Consider the following 13903-nt stretch of genomic DNA (forward strand, 5'->3'; position numbering starts at 1 on the left):
TAAACATGCCAATGTAGACTGCCTGGCACGAGAGGCTTACCTTTTGTGAACATTACCTTGAACAAGCCACTAGACATAATCGATATTCTTCAACGCAATTCTACAAACACATTCCGAGAAAACAACTTTTCTCCACTGATGTCTGCAGTTTCAACCAGACTCAGTGCACATTCGGTGTACTTATTTTTTCATATATCCAAACACTGGCGGCCTATGTGAGCCAAGGGTCTTTTGGGTGCGATTGATAGCCTATCTATAGAAAAATATTCTCTTTTTTAACTTTATGGGGCAGAATATTTTTTCGCAACTTGCAAATTTTTACGTGTCTACATTTTTTCAGATTTCAACTGGAGGCGAGAGTCTTCTAGCCTGACATCTAAACGAAGAGAGATGCAGAAAGAAGAGGCCTCTGCTAAGGGCGACACAGGCGTAAGTATACTAGCCATTCATACCAAAAAAAACAGATTAGACCGAAAGGAGCTGAACATCACGCGTTTATTCGCATCAATCCTATAATACGCATGATTTTAAAGATAGCTGCTTAGATTTACGTACGCGTGAGCGTGCTTGGGCGGGTTGGTGTTCGCATGTGTGTGTGTCTCCGTGAGTCGGCTGAGTCTACGCGCCCACAATGTTCACCGCTTGAGGCTTGTAAGATTTCGCTTGCTTCTAGGCGTTTTGCGCCTGCCTAAAATGCACTGCAGCAGTGTCCAAATTTGGCGTGTCGCAATGTTTTCATCCTAAATGAAGAAAAAACAAGGAGCAAGATTTTATATGGACAACGACCAAAAACATTCATAACCTCCGTACAAATACTCCGACTAAGAGATAGGAAGTTCTCCAAATTTGAACCATTGCCATGTTGCCTTCACGGCAACAACATGCTTTAATATATATTAAACACCTGTAATACGAAGGGAAAACCAAACGTTACCCGACATATCTCCGATAGGTTCGCCAGAAATTCAAAGCATATATCAATGGCGTAAAAACACCCGCCAAAACAAACGGTTGACTCGTTCCCCCAAAAAAATCAACGAACCTTTTCCCTCCGCCAACCTAATGCAGGCCATACTTGACCTCACTGAAATCGAAAAATGCCATAATCGAAACGCAATGACCCCTGAAGCGAAGGAAAAAAGTTCATCGGAAATCAGCACGCTACAATTCAAACCGAACCGAGAAACCATGAATCTACCAAAACGAAACCCTTTCATTTCGCTAAGCCTCACCCGAACACAATTTATTTATTTATTTGAAGTGCTCACCAACAGCACAGGGCCTTCTCGAGTGATGCACCGCACACATAGGTACAAAGACATACGAACAGGCAACATACATAGATGCATGGATACAAGGAATACAAACAGTACAAATATGGGCAGCGTATAAATCAAAACTTGGTAAATGTGGAAGTGCAGATAGATGTATACAAAAGTGTAGTGTTATCGAAGGAGACACAAACATTTTTGAACGGTAAAGGCTCGGAGGACGTGTCTGGAGTATGCACAGGGGAACACGTACGAACATGGGCAAGGTACCGTTGTATGTGAGGAAACACGAGAGCGAGGAGAGAAGTGCAGGAGCGACCTCTCCACAGCATGCGTATTCAAAATATCATACATTTCAGAGAGCGCTTAAACAGTACCAAATCGCTCTAAAAAACGTCTATAGGAGATAGAAACAGACTGTTATAAATGAGCTGGCACCGGCTGGCTGGTGCCAAACTCATTGATCTGTCTACATCAAAGCATCCATGCGGCCGTAGTGGTCTGCTTGGCACTCGCAGATGGACAGAGCTTACGAGGCGAGGGCAGTCGAACTTCGAGTGAATATAATAAAACAGAAAAGCCAGGTCGCGCCTGGAGCGCCTCGCTGATAGCTCGTCTAAATTCAAAATCTTCAGAAGCCCACCGTGCTCATATCGGCTCATAGGTTAGTGGCGAGAAAATACGGTTCTAGTAAAGCGCTTCTGAATCCTTTCTTGTCGAAGGGAGGACGAAGGGCTTAAACAATTCCAAATTGCACTAGCAAAGTCGAGCTTGGGCAAAATGAGAGCGCGATACAGTGAAACAAAGCATGATCGGTCGGTGAAATCCCTGGTCGCGCGGGAAATTACGCCAAGCGTACGGAGACAGGAGTTGGTCAGATAGTTCACATGCGCGTTAAAGAGCAGTTTCGCATCCATCATTACGCCCAAATCGCCCACTACGGTAGCGCGTTTTACAGGTTCACCGAGCAGCAAGTACGTAAAAGTGAGCGGGGAAGACTTGCGAGTGTATGATATTACGATGGTTTTCGAGAGATTAAGTTTTAAATAGTTGCAGTCACACCATGCAGAAACTGTGTTGATGTCATTTTGCAGCACTACACGATCGTAAGGTGAAGAAATAGTGCGAGAGAGCTTCATATCGTCGGCATACTGAGAGAGCGAACAGTGCTTAATAGCGGGGTGTATGCCAATAACAAAAATGTTAAAAAGGAGAGGGCCCAGTGTCGAGCCCTGGGGTACCCGTGAGGTCATCGGGAAGGGCCGGGAAGTAGCGCCTTCGTAACTAACACAATTGGACCTGCCTCTTCAGAGTAGCTGCCGAACCACTGGCAGAACTCAAGGGAAAGACCGTATGCGGACAATTTGCGAAGTAGTAGATCGTGATTAACAATGTCGAAGGCCTTGCTACAGTCAAAATATACTGTATCTACCTGTTGGCGAGACAGTACTGGAGGGCCGATGTCGTTTAGAAAACAGGCAAGATTTGAATTTACCGTCCTTCCTGGCATGAAGCCGTGTTGGTTGAAATGAATTAGTGGATGCATAGCTGATAAAAGGTATCGATGCAAGACCTTTTCGAAGACTTTGGAAAATGAAGACAGAAGAGAGATTGGCCTATCGTTTGCTGGGACTGCGGCGCTTCCGGATTTGTGCAAAGGGAAGATGGAACCAATTTTCAAGTCAGTTGGAAAATGTTGCTCAACCAGTGACATACGTATGATGTGACAGAGGAAAGGGGCAAAAACAGTCCAAAAACCCTTCACGATAAAGCAAGGGATGCTGTCACAACCTGCCGACTTTTTCGATGGGAGTTTGCGGATGGCGAATACTTGGTTTACGTTATTGTAGACCGTTCATCTATGGGTATCGCGATCGCGTACTTTCTTGAACAGTGTTTTCCTTCTCTTGCCCGGAGTGAACTTGTCCCGGAGTGTACTACGTCTGGAATTGATACTCTACACTGGATCACAGCCACGTCGTACAAGAAGAGATTGAAAATTCGCACAGTAAAATAAACCCCTTTACATTGCTTTTTTACACTACGAAAAAGTGTTTATTTCGAAAGCACCGCAGCAATGCTGCGACAATTGAAAGTACGGGGGATAGAAGAGCCCTACCTGAGACTCCTGGGCGATATATATGAAGGATGTACGGGCAGGATAATCCTTCACAAGCCAAAGGACACATTCCCCATCTGTACGAAAGGTAAATACTATCTCTTCAAAACTGTTCACAGCTTATATGGAGGAGGGGTTCACGAAGCGTGACTGGGACAACACTGGATTAGGCATAAACGAAGAATGCTTGAGTATTGGGATATTTTCATACGACAGTCTTGCAAGCGAGTCTGCAGAACACCCCAAAAAAGACTGCAGGAACTAATTACTGAAAGCAAGGCCGTGGTATTAAAAAAGATGGCGAATAAATCGAAAGGAATGTTGAATAAACATTCATGCAGCACGCAGTTCATCATACAAGGAAATGCTGGAACTACGATTTTAACTAACATGGTCAGGCCCTCTGTGCTGATCTCAAACAGGAAAAGCAATCCGGCGCAGGATGCGCACGGGCTGGATTGCACTCGGGAAACTCCAAGACTATCAAAAGCACGCCACTTCTATCACTGAATAGCAGAATATACTGTCAATGCGCTCTGCCGGTGAGCGCATTGACAGTATATTCAAAAAGCCGTTCAACCGAACGTCAAATTATACCTTCACAGTCTCGGAAAGTTCCGAAAAACACTTACTTTTGCTCGCCCTGATAAGAAATGCGAGGGCCATATTGTTAGTACTAAAAGTATACGCCTACCTAAGTATTTACCACTTGATCGTTTCAACATTTTGCTCGCGCTGAACACATGATATGGCATATTTTGTGCTGAACTGCTGTGACGTCTTTTCCTTCTGACATGATAAATTCAAATGATCTTAACACAACTTTCATTAAACTTCCGTTAGAAAACAGCTTGAGTTATTAATTACAATTGAGTTCTACTGTTTTGCATAGCGTTGTTTAAACAATAGGCAAATCACCAAATATTTATTGTCCACTAATATGAAAATATTTACTTTATAAATAAATGCTTAATAAAGGGCTACGTTTAATTTTTTTATGCTTTGCGTTATTCCTTTTGGGAATTTCCTTGTTTTTATTCCTAGATCGACACCAACAGGAAGCGTTGAACTGTATATGTTGTTTTTCGAAGACGCCCGTCTTTTTAATTTTATTTCCTTATTTCTTTTTACGTACTGCAGCCCAATAGGGCTATCGCGGGAGTGGGTATGTACATGGAGTAAAATACCACTATTCAGCACAGATCAATTGAAACAAAATTGACTACTCAATAGAACTCGCACGTTTTTCCCGAAAATAAGACACAGCAGGTAACAACAAGTACAGGGAAGATTGAATTAAATCTTCACGCAACAGAGTCAATTTAAATGACACAAAATCTTTTCTAATGGCAATTCCCTAACTTCTCGTGGTAGGAAGTTCCATTTTTCAATTGTTAAGGGGAAGACGCTGTACTTAGTATTTGGTCGAAAAGGTGCAAGGTTAAGCTTGTGGCTATTTCTAGTACATTTCAGTCTATCAGGAGACAAATTGTTGTTATCCAATAAATAGCGTGGAGTGCTCGTGAGAATATGCAAAAATTTAATACATTCACGATCACGGCGGACGGATAGGGGTTGTAATTCCAGTGTGGCAATATTGGATGACGGGGAAAAGTTCCAATTGAAACGGCGGCAAATGAAGAGAATTTTTTTTCGAATTTTCCGATAGAAATTTAAAAAATGTGAGTAAAACGGTACTTTAACCCCAAAACGCCAACAGGGCTAGAACTCGAGCTAACACTAGAACTCGCAGCTCGAGCGCCAACCACACATTGAGCCTGTTTGATATGCCACATCTGGCTGCCCGAGGACGCCCATTGGCTGCCAGAGGCAAGAGCCGGTCATTCTTTTTTCTCAGCCAATCCAAGAGAGAGAGAGGAAACTTGATTTCAACCTCAAGATCAAGGAAGTGGGGTTGTGGAGGCCCATAGGGCGTCCGCGCCCGCCAGGGCTCGCGCCGTGACCAGCTCTTGACTGGCCGCGTCCGAGCGGCGCAACCACTGCTCCCAGAGGTGGGGGGAGGAGAGAGGGGGAAAGTGGTCCTTGGGACACTCACATAGCGTATCATAGCGCGTGTCGAGCGCCCCGCACGCAGGACAGGTAGAGGAGGTGAAGAGGTGAGGATGGGTGTGTGTTAGCATGATGCGACAAGGAAAGGTGCGCTTTTGAATCTGTCGCAGTACGAGAGCGGCTGCCTGTGAGATGTTGGGGTGTGGGAGTGGGTACGTCCGGCGGAGGAGGCGGAAGTGGAGGGCAATGTCCCTGAATGTCAGGAGGGCTTATTGCCTCTCCTGAGCGTTACAGTGTAGCTAGAAAAGAAACGGCTGCTCGTTGAGAAAACTCGCGAGCACGTGCGTTCACCGTCTCATTCTCGCCTACTCCCGTGTGGGCCGGGGACCCCAACAGGGTCACGATATCGGTAGGGGGGGGTTAGTGGTGGATCTAAAGTGCAACCGGGGTATTGCATCCGCCGAAAGTGTCTTAAAGCTGACTTGGAATCAGACAGAACGTAGGCTGGGGTCGGGCGATGTGAAATCGCCAGGGCAATAGCTGCCTCCTCCGCCGTCTTAGTGTGGCCGGTTAGAATGGTGGCTTCGATGGGCGTCGTGGTGCCTACAGCTGAAATTACATGCGCCTTGCTGCCATGGTAGGGAGAGTTATCTGTGTATAGTTTGGGTTCGGCTGGGGGATGCATTCGTGCATGTGCCTTCGCCCTAGCCAGGCGACGTCCCGCGTGAAACGCTGGGTGCATATGTCGTTGGAGAGCTTTGATTCGCAAGTGTAATCTGATTTCGCGTGGGATTGGGATGGGATTTGTCTGTGTGGTGGTTGGTTTTATTCCCACGGAGTGTACTACAAACGGCCCTGTCGGAGAAGCTGCCAGCCGAGATTGTTGGGACGTATGGCTAGCCTCAGTTAGCTCTGAAATGGTGTTGTGGAGACCCAGCTGCTCTAGCCTCTCGTTCGGGGTGTGTAAAGGAGGACCAAGACATGTCGATACGCTTTCCTCAGCGATGCATACAATTTCCGAGTGGTAGAGGGGGTTAGGAGAAGGTATGGTAATTGGTAGGAGAACGCAGTGGACTGGGCGCAGGCGATCCTGTTCCAACAGCCCTATGTTCCTGGTGGAAACCGTACGTATAAGATGTGGGATCTGTGCAACGTGTCTACGCACGTAGTGGAGGGTTGGTATAGGTGAGCAGTTGTGTGTGAGTGTCAGGCCGCGGATCTTGAGCTGCTCAACCACTGGGATGTCATCCCCGTTGACTCTGAGTTTTATAGGTGGTAGGTGAGGGCTTGTTTCCGGGTGGGGTGAAGATGAGAATTGGCGATTTGGTAGGAGAGCTGGATAGTGCCAGGGGCTGTATGTGTCTTAGCACGGTGTCCAGGCACCTTTGTAAAGTGTGTTCAATGTGGCCATCTGATCACCGTATCACCCAGAGAGCGATATCATCCGCATACAGCGTGCTGCGCAAGGAGGGAATGGTGAGGAGGGCTCTCGCCAGCGGGATTAAGGTGATGTTAAAAAGCATTGGAGAGAGCACGGCTCCTTGTGGTGTCCCTCTGTTTGGCATAGAGAAGGGTTTAGAGCGCATTGATCTCAGCCCAATCGTGGCCGTGTGACAGCATAGGAAGTTGTAAGTGTACTGATAAAAGTTGTCCGAGGTTTAAGCCACATATAGCTTGTAGAATTCCTTGGTGGGAAACGTTGTCAAAATCTCCATGTAAATCCAATGATATAAGTGTGCTGTTGTCTGTCTTCGGTAGGTGTAGATGTAGGTCGTGATGGTATTGCAAAAGAGCATCCTGCGTTGAAAGGTTGGTTCGGAAGCCTCGGATATTAGAGGGTACAGCTGGTGTTGTTCTAGGTATCCGTTGACTCTATTTTGCAGTATGTGCTCCAAAAGCTTAGCCATGCATGACGTCAACGAGATTGCGCGCAGGTTTTGAAAGGAGAGTTCCTTGCCCGGCTTGGGGATTAGCGCAATGGTTGAGTGCTTCCATTGCTTGGGGAGCGTGTGGCTGAGCCATTGGCATTTCATATAGTCCAAAACGTCACTTCTGGGGACGCCCAAACTTCTTCGTTTTTTTGTGTCCGAAACTTCAGGCTCCCCTCCAGCTGCCGAAGCCGTCCGGGCGTTTGTGGTCTTGTGGCGACTGGGCACCACTGTCGAAGCTAGCAGACGACGCTGTTAGCAGACGATAAAATGAGAATGGCATGGTCAGTTTCGAATTAAAACTGCGCATATTTTTTCCTTCTTTCTAATTTTATGGTTTCAAGTTCATTTATTTGATATGAGAAATATCTGTTGCGCACACTTCATTTTATTTTTCTCATCGCAATACCCGTTTTTTTCTATAAGGTAAGTGAGATGACGATTCGCGCCTGAATTGTCATTTGCGGTTCGTCCTCTGACAGACATGGAGGGCTTACCGCTCATGGGCGAGGATGTCGTCGCAATTCTAGATGAAGGCATGCCTGTGCTTATTACTTCAGGTAAGGAGTTTTAAGCGAGTACATTGGTTTTCCGCGTGTTATGAAGTTTTTGGGTATTTCCCCGAAAGAAAAATTTCTCCCGCAGTACTCTGACGTCGTGGGCGCTGCAAGGAACGCTGGCGAACACGTCGATGAACACTATGTCCGCTTCGCAGATCCCCTGCAGTACGATGGAGTGAAACGTCTCGCAGTTGTAGTCCCCTCTTCAGACCCCGATGCGGACCGGGCATTCATCAATTCGCTCCGATCCCGTCCGGCAGCCCTCCACTTCTTCGGCGAACCAGATTATGTAGCGGCCGCTTGTTGCGCTCCCGTTCTGCTTGATTGGTCCAGCAGATTTTCCGTCCGGGACACACCTCCTTCCCTGCTCGCCAAATTCTCCTATCCCGCCTTCCTCCCGACCAAACCATAATCATCCACTGGACCCCCGGCCACGTGGGCTTTGGCGGTGCGGAAACGGCTCACCTGGCTGCTCGAGGACCTATTTACCGAGCCCAAGAAGAAACGTCTCGCAGCATGGCGCACGAAACTAGCGCCGTTAGCTCCCGACTGCGCAACTTGCCAAAGGGGCATCGGCGGAGGAGGGGGGAAAATAGTTGTGATGTAGGTGTCCGCGGGGGCGGGGAGGAGGCCTGGAGCGGCGCTGAGTAAATTGATGACACCGGAATGAAAACTGTGGGGGATAGACAGATACTGCTTGGCGGTAATAACGCATCCAGGACTTCCCGTTGAGGTGACGGAAAATGCCATCGTCCAAGTTGCAGCCTCAGCCTAATTGGTCCAGGGTGAAGACATGTCTTCCTTTGCTCTAACCCGCTCCTTGCGTCAGTGTAGGCGGAGCACTCTAGCCCGACATTCTCGAAGGTTTTGGGGGCACAACAGTTCTAAACTACATTCAAGTCTAGATCCTCAAACATGGTGCAGAAATGGTTCATTGTCTCTACGGCAATGTTTGGACGTATCTTTATGTGGTTGGTATTGCGGGACCTATCGTGTGACCTTCAGGCCTAACATTAAATTGGGAGATGGTTGCTGATATCACATGAAAACGTTCCAGCGTCCGTATCATATGTGTTCAGGTTAGAAGTGCATTCATTAATTTGTGTTGCACAATTAACAGTTATTCTGGTCGGCGTATTAATGTAATTTCGGAACGCATACGTGGAAGGAATGTTTTCGGTCGCTGTGGTCTAGAGATTTTTACATTTCATATTTATGCTGACGTCGCCCATCATTATGACTGGCTGATTTCTACCGCAGGTATATTGTAAGAAATTTTTGATCAACTCAGTAAAATTTATTTTGCCAGCTGAGGCAGGTCTGTAAATTGCGGTAATTATTTTTCCCAAACACAAAGTTACACATTCAACTTCAGCATTGATAACACAAAATTCTTCAAGGACACCGTACTTCAGATTTTATTTTACAAATTTTGCAATGCCACCTACTCGGTCTCTTGTTCGGCATAAATACTCCTACGAGTATCCACTAAACACTAAGGCTTCGTCATTAAACGTCAACCACGTTTCCGTAAGCAACATCAGGATAAAGCTATCTTCACACACCCACAAAACATGCTGATTTCTTCTTACACTCTTAATTTGGATGTATTAGCGATAAGGTATTCCGTAGCAATAGTCAGTTGTCCAAAAGTGTCATATCATGATGAGTCGAAGTACTACATCCTTCACTTGTGAATTCCTTCCTTAAGTTTAGACAGAGCTAACAAACAAATTCGATACCATTCTATCAAAGTTTAGCTATTGGTCTTCATACTGCAACCCACAAAACTGGCGAAACAAACAGCCGTTTGGCCAGACAGAAGCGTATTTCAAACCAGCAAAATAATCAGCGGTTACGCTAATGTGAAAAGCGTACATTGGCTACTTGCTTTTCAGTTGTGTGCAAAAAACAGCGCTATTGTCGGTAACAAAGGTGTTCGCAGGCTTTAGATCATTGGCCGCAGAAATGTCAGGGTGGAGGCGCGACACGAAAAGGCCTTATTCGTGGGTTGCCGGCGAATTCTGAGGATGTCCGAGTTGCAGACCGCTCCGAAGGTTGCATCACAAGCCCGTCGACGCGCGTCTCTTTGGGTCCATTGCCCGAAGAAGCCTAGTTTTTTGTGGGCGGTGGCAGTTTGGACGAGGCACCATCAGACACGCTGTTGTCCTTGCGTTGTTTCCCAAGGAGAGAGGCCTTGGTCGCGGTAGCTGCGATGGCACTGCTATGCTTCACAGAAGCATCGCAGGGGTACTGTGGCCTCCTCTTGTCCAGCTCAGACCTCCGCGCACACTCCTCGTCTTGAAGAGAGGAGATTGCCGCAGCCTGCAGACTAGAATTTTTGGCGTTCTCCCTATGCAGACGGCCGTTGTCCTGATGCAGTGCGTTCACCTCCTCAGTGCGGAGAGCGATTCCTTAGCTCACTTCGGCTGCCGAGATTATCCTGAATTCAACTTGTGTGGACAAATTGAATTCACTTCAAGAGCACTCCCCTTGCCTTACTCCTCACCTTACCATCCTTCGAATTCCGCCCCCCTTTCGCCGGGAAGTACTCCCCCTTCTTTTCCCACCCCTATCAACCCCTCCCCTTTCCCTCTACTCCTTACCGTTTTCCCCTGCCGACGTTTGTTTGGGTTTGACACTATAATGACCACCGTAAAAGGTCAGACAGTGACATTCAGCCTAGCTGGAAGTGTATGCTAGGAGGGCTAGTGGTATCGAATTTGTAAATGTGCACTGGCTTTTCAGGTCACCGGAAGGCGGAAGGATGTGTACCACGTGGTAGAAGGAATGCACCTGAGCCGACTTTTCACCGAGAGAAACATTCGTTCTGCTATCTCTTACGAGCCTCAGGAAGGCGACGTCTTCATTGTAAGCTACCCGAAGTGCGGAACCACGTGGCTTCAGCACGTGGCACAGGCCGTGCTTAAGATCGGTTCCGGCTTGGAGGCTCCGGAACTTGACCCCAACGCTCCCGGGGCTGGTGGGAAATGGACGGTCCTGCCCTTTTTGGAGCTAATGGGGGCGGAGGGTGTCCGGACCATGTCCCGACCTGCAGCCATTAAAACCCACCTGCCCTTCGACAAGCAGCCCTTCTCGCCCTTGGCCAAATATGTTTACATAGCCCGAAACCCCTACGACACCTGCGTGTCCTACTACCATCACACAAAGTGAGTGCAGCTGACGCTTTCAAAATGCCAATTCCTGCAACCCGTGCCCTCGCGAGGGTTTAGAAAGTATGAACATAATAATGTACTCTCGGAGTTTCTAAGCGTAAGCGTAACAGTGCCCTCGAAAGCACATATATTGCTTGTCAAAACTTTTGGCAGACTGAAACAAGACTGGGCCTTCTACAATTTTAATCGCCTCCTGAACAATTAAATTTGTGGATGAGTCAAGAAGACACCCTAAAATACGTTCAGGACATTTATGGTACTCAACGCCTGAAATAAATCTGTAAAAATAGTATTTTACCACATGCTTTGGTGTAACAACACAAACCTGCTGCCGTATATGCAATGTTGCCGTCCTAGAAAAAATACTGTTCATTGACAGCTTTAAGGCATCGATCTAAGTACTTCTACACTTCTCGAATCTCCTCATAGCGCACGTCGACTCAACACAAGTCGTACTTTTACGGAAATAACCATGTAGAACCCGTCCGACTGCCTATGCGGTGGCAATCGCGAATGCCTGAAACGTGGAAAGTTTGCTAGTATATGAAACATCTAGAAGCATCCTGCTCACTGGTTTCATACGAAGAAAATCCAAAACGCACTTCAGCAAGGCCAAAATTTTCTTACAATTATGAATACCGTGTGCAAAGGGAAGAAGAATTGAAGCGCTTCAGGTGGTTGGAATCAAAGGGGCATTGTTTATTTTATGAAGCCAACGTTTATTCCATTGCGCCATTCACTTACATTTGAAGCAGTCTCAGATTTGTAGGGGCCTAAATGAATGTGAAAAATTAGACAGGAAATGCACCCTTCCATTCAGTGACCCGGGGATAGAACACAAGGGAAACCCATAGAATGCCCTTATCCGTAGAGTAGGGGAGGTCCCAATCGACGCTCAGTTAACCATCCAGATAAGACATACCTTATGTGTATGGTAAGGTTGTGTGATGTGGGAGCGCCAGCTTCTGGATTGGTTCGTTTGGTGTTGGACTTGATTTTGGAAAGCTTCGGTACCTCCATCATAGCCGTCTCAACAAAGGAGTAGTTTATTTTGTTGCCCCTACTTGCCGCCAGCCAAATGAGACTCTACGAAATCCAGAAAGACCGAGAGCAATTCACCTACTTTGGGTTTTTTGGTTGTTAGCAAGTACGCCTGAGTCATAATGGGTTAATCTATATACAAACGTTACCAACTTCTCTTTATATCAACTCGTCTTCCTTACGTTCTTTGTGTCCTTTCTTGCTGTCTCAATTTGCAGGCGCCTGCCTACGTACCTCTTCGAAGACGGCACGTTCGAGGAGTTCTTCGACATGTTCGAGCAAGGCAAGGTTGATTTTGGCGATTACTTTGACCACCTGCTCTCCTGGCACGCGCATCGTAACGATTCCAACGTGCTCTTTGTGACCTACGAAGAGCTCAAGAAAGACACCGCTGGTTGGATCCTGAAGCTGGCGGACTTCTTCGGCAATACACAGTACGGCAAACGGTTTAGAGAGCATCCAGAGCTGGTTAAGAAAGTCCTCGACATGACCAGCATGGATGCCATGAAGGCGATCAACTCGAAGATGAGGAATTGGTCAGAGACTCTGCAGAGCATGCCCAAGGAAGACCTTGAGGAGCTCATGAAATCTGCGAAAGAGACCTTCGGTGACGCCTGGGAGAAGCCTTGCAAGGGACAGTTTGTGCGCAAAGGAATTGTGGGTGACTGGAAAAGCTACTTTTCCCAGGAGCAGATCAAGAGAATGAAGGCTTTAATTGAGAAGAAGACAAAGGGAAGTGATGTAATGAACCTCTGGAAAGACGTCGACCTTCCCTGAGGTCAAAAGCTAGGCAATAACATCTGTGCAAAAAGCATTACCCTTATGGGTCCCTCTAGCTAAAACTTACAATAAAAATCCAGTCTGACCTTGGAGCCCGATTTCTCTTTGCAACTTTCTTGAAAGAGTACGACTGATTTGGGCTCTAGACCTTCGGTGAGTATAGACCCACCTGCGACATGCGGCCTCTGCAAAACCGATTCCCTCGTGATTTTTAACGACGATGGTCTTCAGTGGCCTGCTTAAGCTCAAAACGTTTTGTCGGTCGGTCTCTGTGTCCCTCAAATCAGCCACCCAACCAAACGTTAAAGCAATTCTTGAACAAAACGTCCACGAAGGCAAAATATTTCTGAACTAAAAAACCTGGTAGCAATGTTCATTGTCAACATTGTAAAGAAAAAAGAAAGCATTAGGCATAGCGTCATCGCGTTGAGCACTTGATCGCGGTATGATCGCAGATACACGTAGAAGTAAACCACCTTTACGACGTTAAAGTCTGCAAAGCTCAGCAGAATAACGCGTCTGTGACGCTCGTTAATTGGTTAGTCAGAACTTATAATAAGGTAGGCCCACGCTAAGCTTGGAGGAAATGGGACACACGGAGGCGGGCGAAAAACATTAACAATTAGTTTAATGGGATGCCTCAGTGGTGCCTGCTTCCTCACCAGTTTGGGCGGAATCGTTCTGGTTGCAGGGGTGGTCAAACGTCCACGGGACGCCGACAGGCCAAGTGGGTCTCGGGGCCCCTTGCGGGGCCGGTGGCTCGGAAGATCTGCGCGGTGAACCCGAGGGCAGGAACGGCAGGCGGTACCGGACCGGTAGTTCGGCGAGCTCGGGCTGCAGGCCCCGGTCAGGAAGGGGAGGCCGTGCAGGACCTGTAGCTCGACGGGCTCGAGAAGTAGACCGGGACAGGAAACGCTGACAGCGTGCGGGCTCTTGGTAGGGACGCGCTTTCGTGTTGCTCCTACGGCTGCATCCGGATAGCAAGACCGCCTCCCCAAATCTGGCCTGATCCTTTCCG

General features: G+C 47.4%; 1 protein-coding gene across 1 annotated transcript; it reads left to right on the forward strand.

Moving 5' to 3' along the window:
• The first annotated feature begins 345 nt into the window (after nucleotides 1–345).
• LOC144165728 (sulfotransferase ssu-1-like) lies at nucleotides 346–12936 on the forward strand. Its single transcript, XM_077695524.1, has 3 exons — nucleotides 346–429; nucleotides 10637–11058; nucleotides 12324–12936. Exons 1-3 carry the CDS (start codon nucleotides 391–393, stop codon nucleotides 12880–12882), a joined length of 1020 nt encoding a protein of 339 aa, XP_077551650.1. The 5' UTR covers nucleotides 346–390; the 3' UTR covers nucleotides 12883–12936.
• Nucleotides 12937–13903: the final 967 nt, after the last annotated feature.

The sequence above is a fragment of the Haemaphysalis longicornis genome, unplaced genomic scaffold (genome assembly GCF_048455015.1).
Source record: "Haemaphysalis longicornis isolate Haplotype H1 unplaced genomic scaffold, Haemaphysalis longicornis Haplotype H1 scaffold_15, whole genome shotgun sequence".
Lineage (NCBI taxonomy): Eukaryota > Metazoa > Arthropoda > Arachnida > Ixodida > Ixodidae > Haemaphysalis > Haemaphysalis longicornis.

Coding starts and splice junctions, on each gene's coding strand:
- LOC144165728 (XM_077695524.1), top strand. CDS start 391: ATGCAGAAAGAAGAGGCCTCTGCTAAGGGCGACACAGGC. Junction 430..10,636: donor CTGCTAAGGGCGACACAGGC/GTAAGTATACTA, acceptor CTGGCTTTTCAG/GTCACCGGAAGGCGGAAGGA. Junction 11,059..12,323: donor TCCTACTACCATCACACAAA/GTGAGTGCAGCT, acceptor CTCAATTTGCAG/GCGCCTGCCTACGTACCTCT.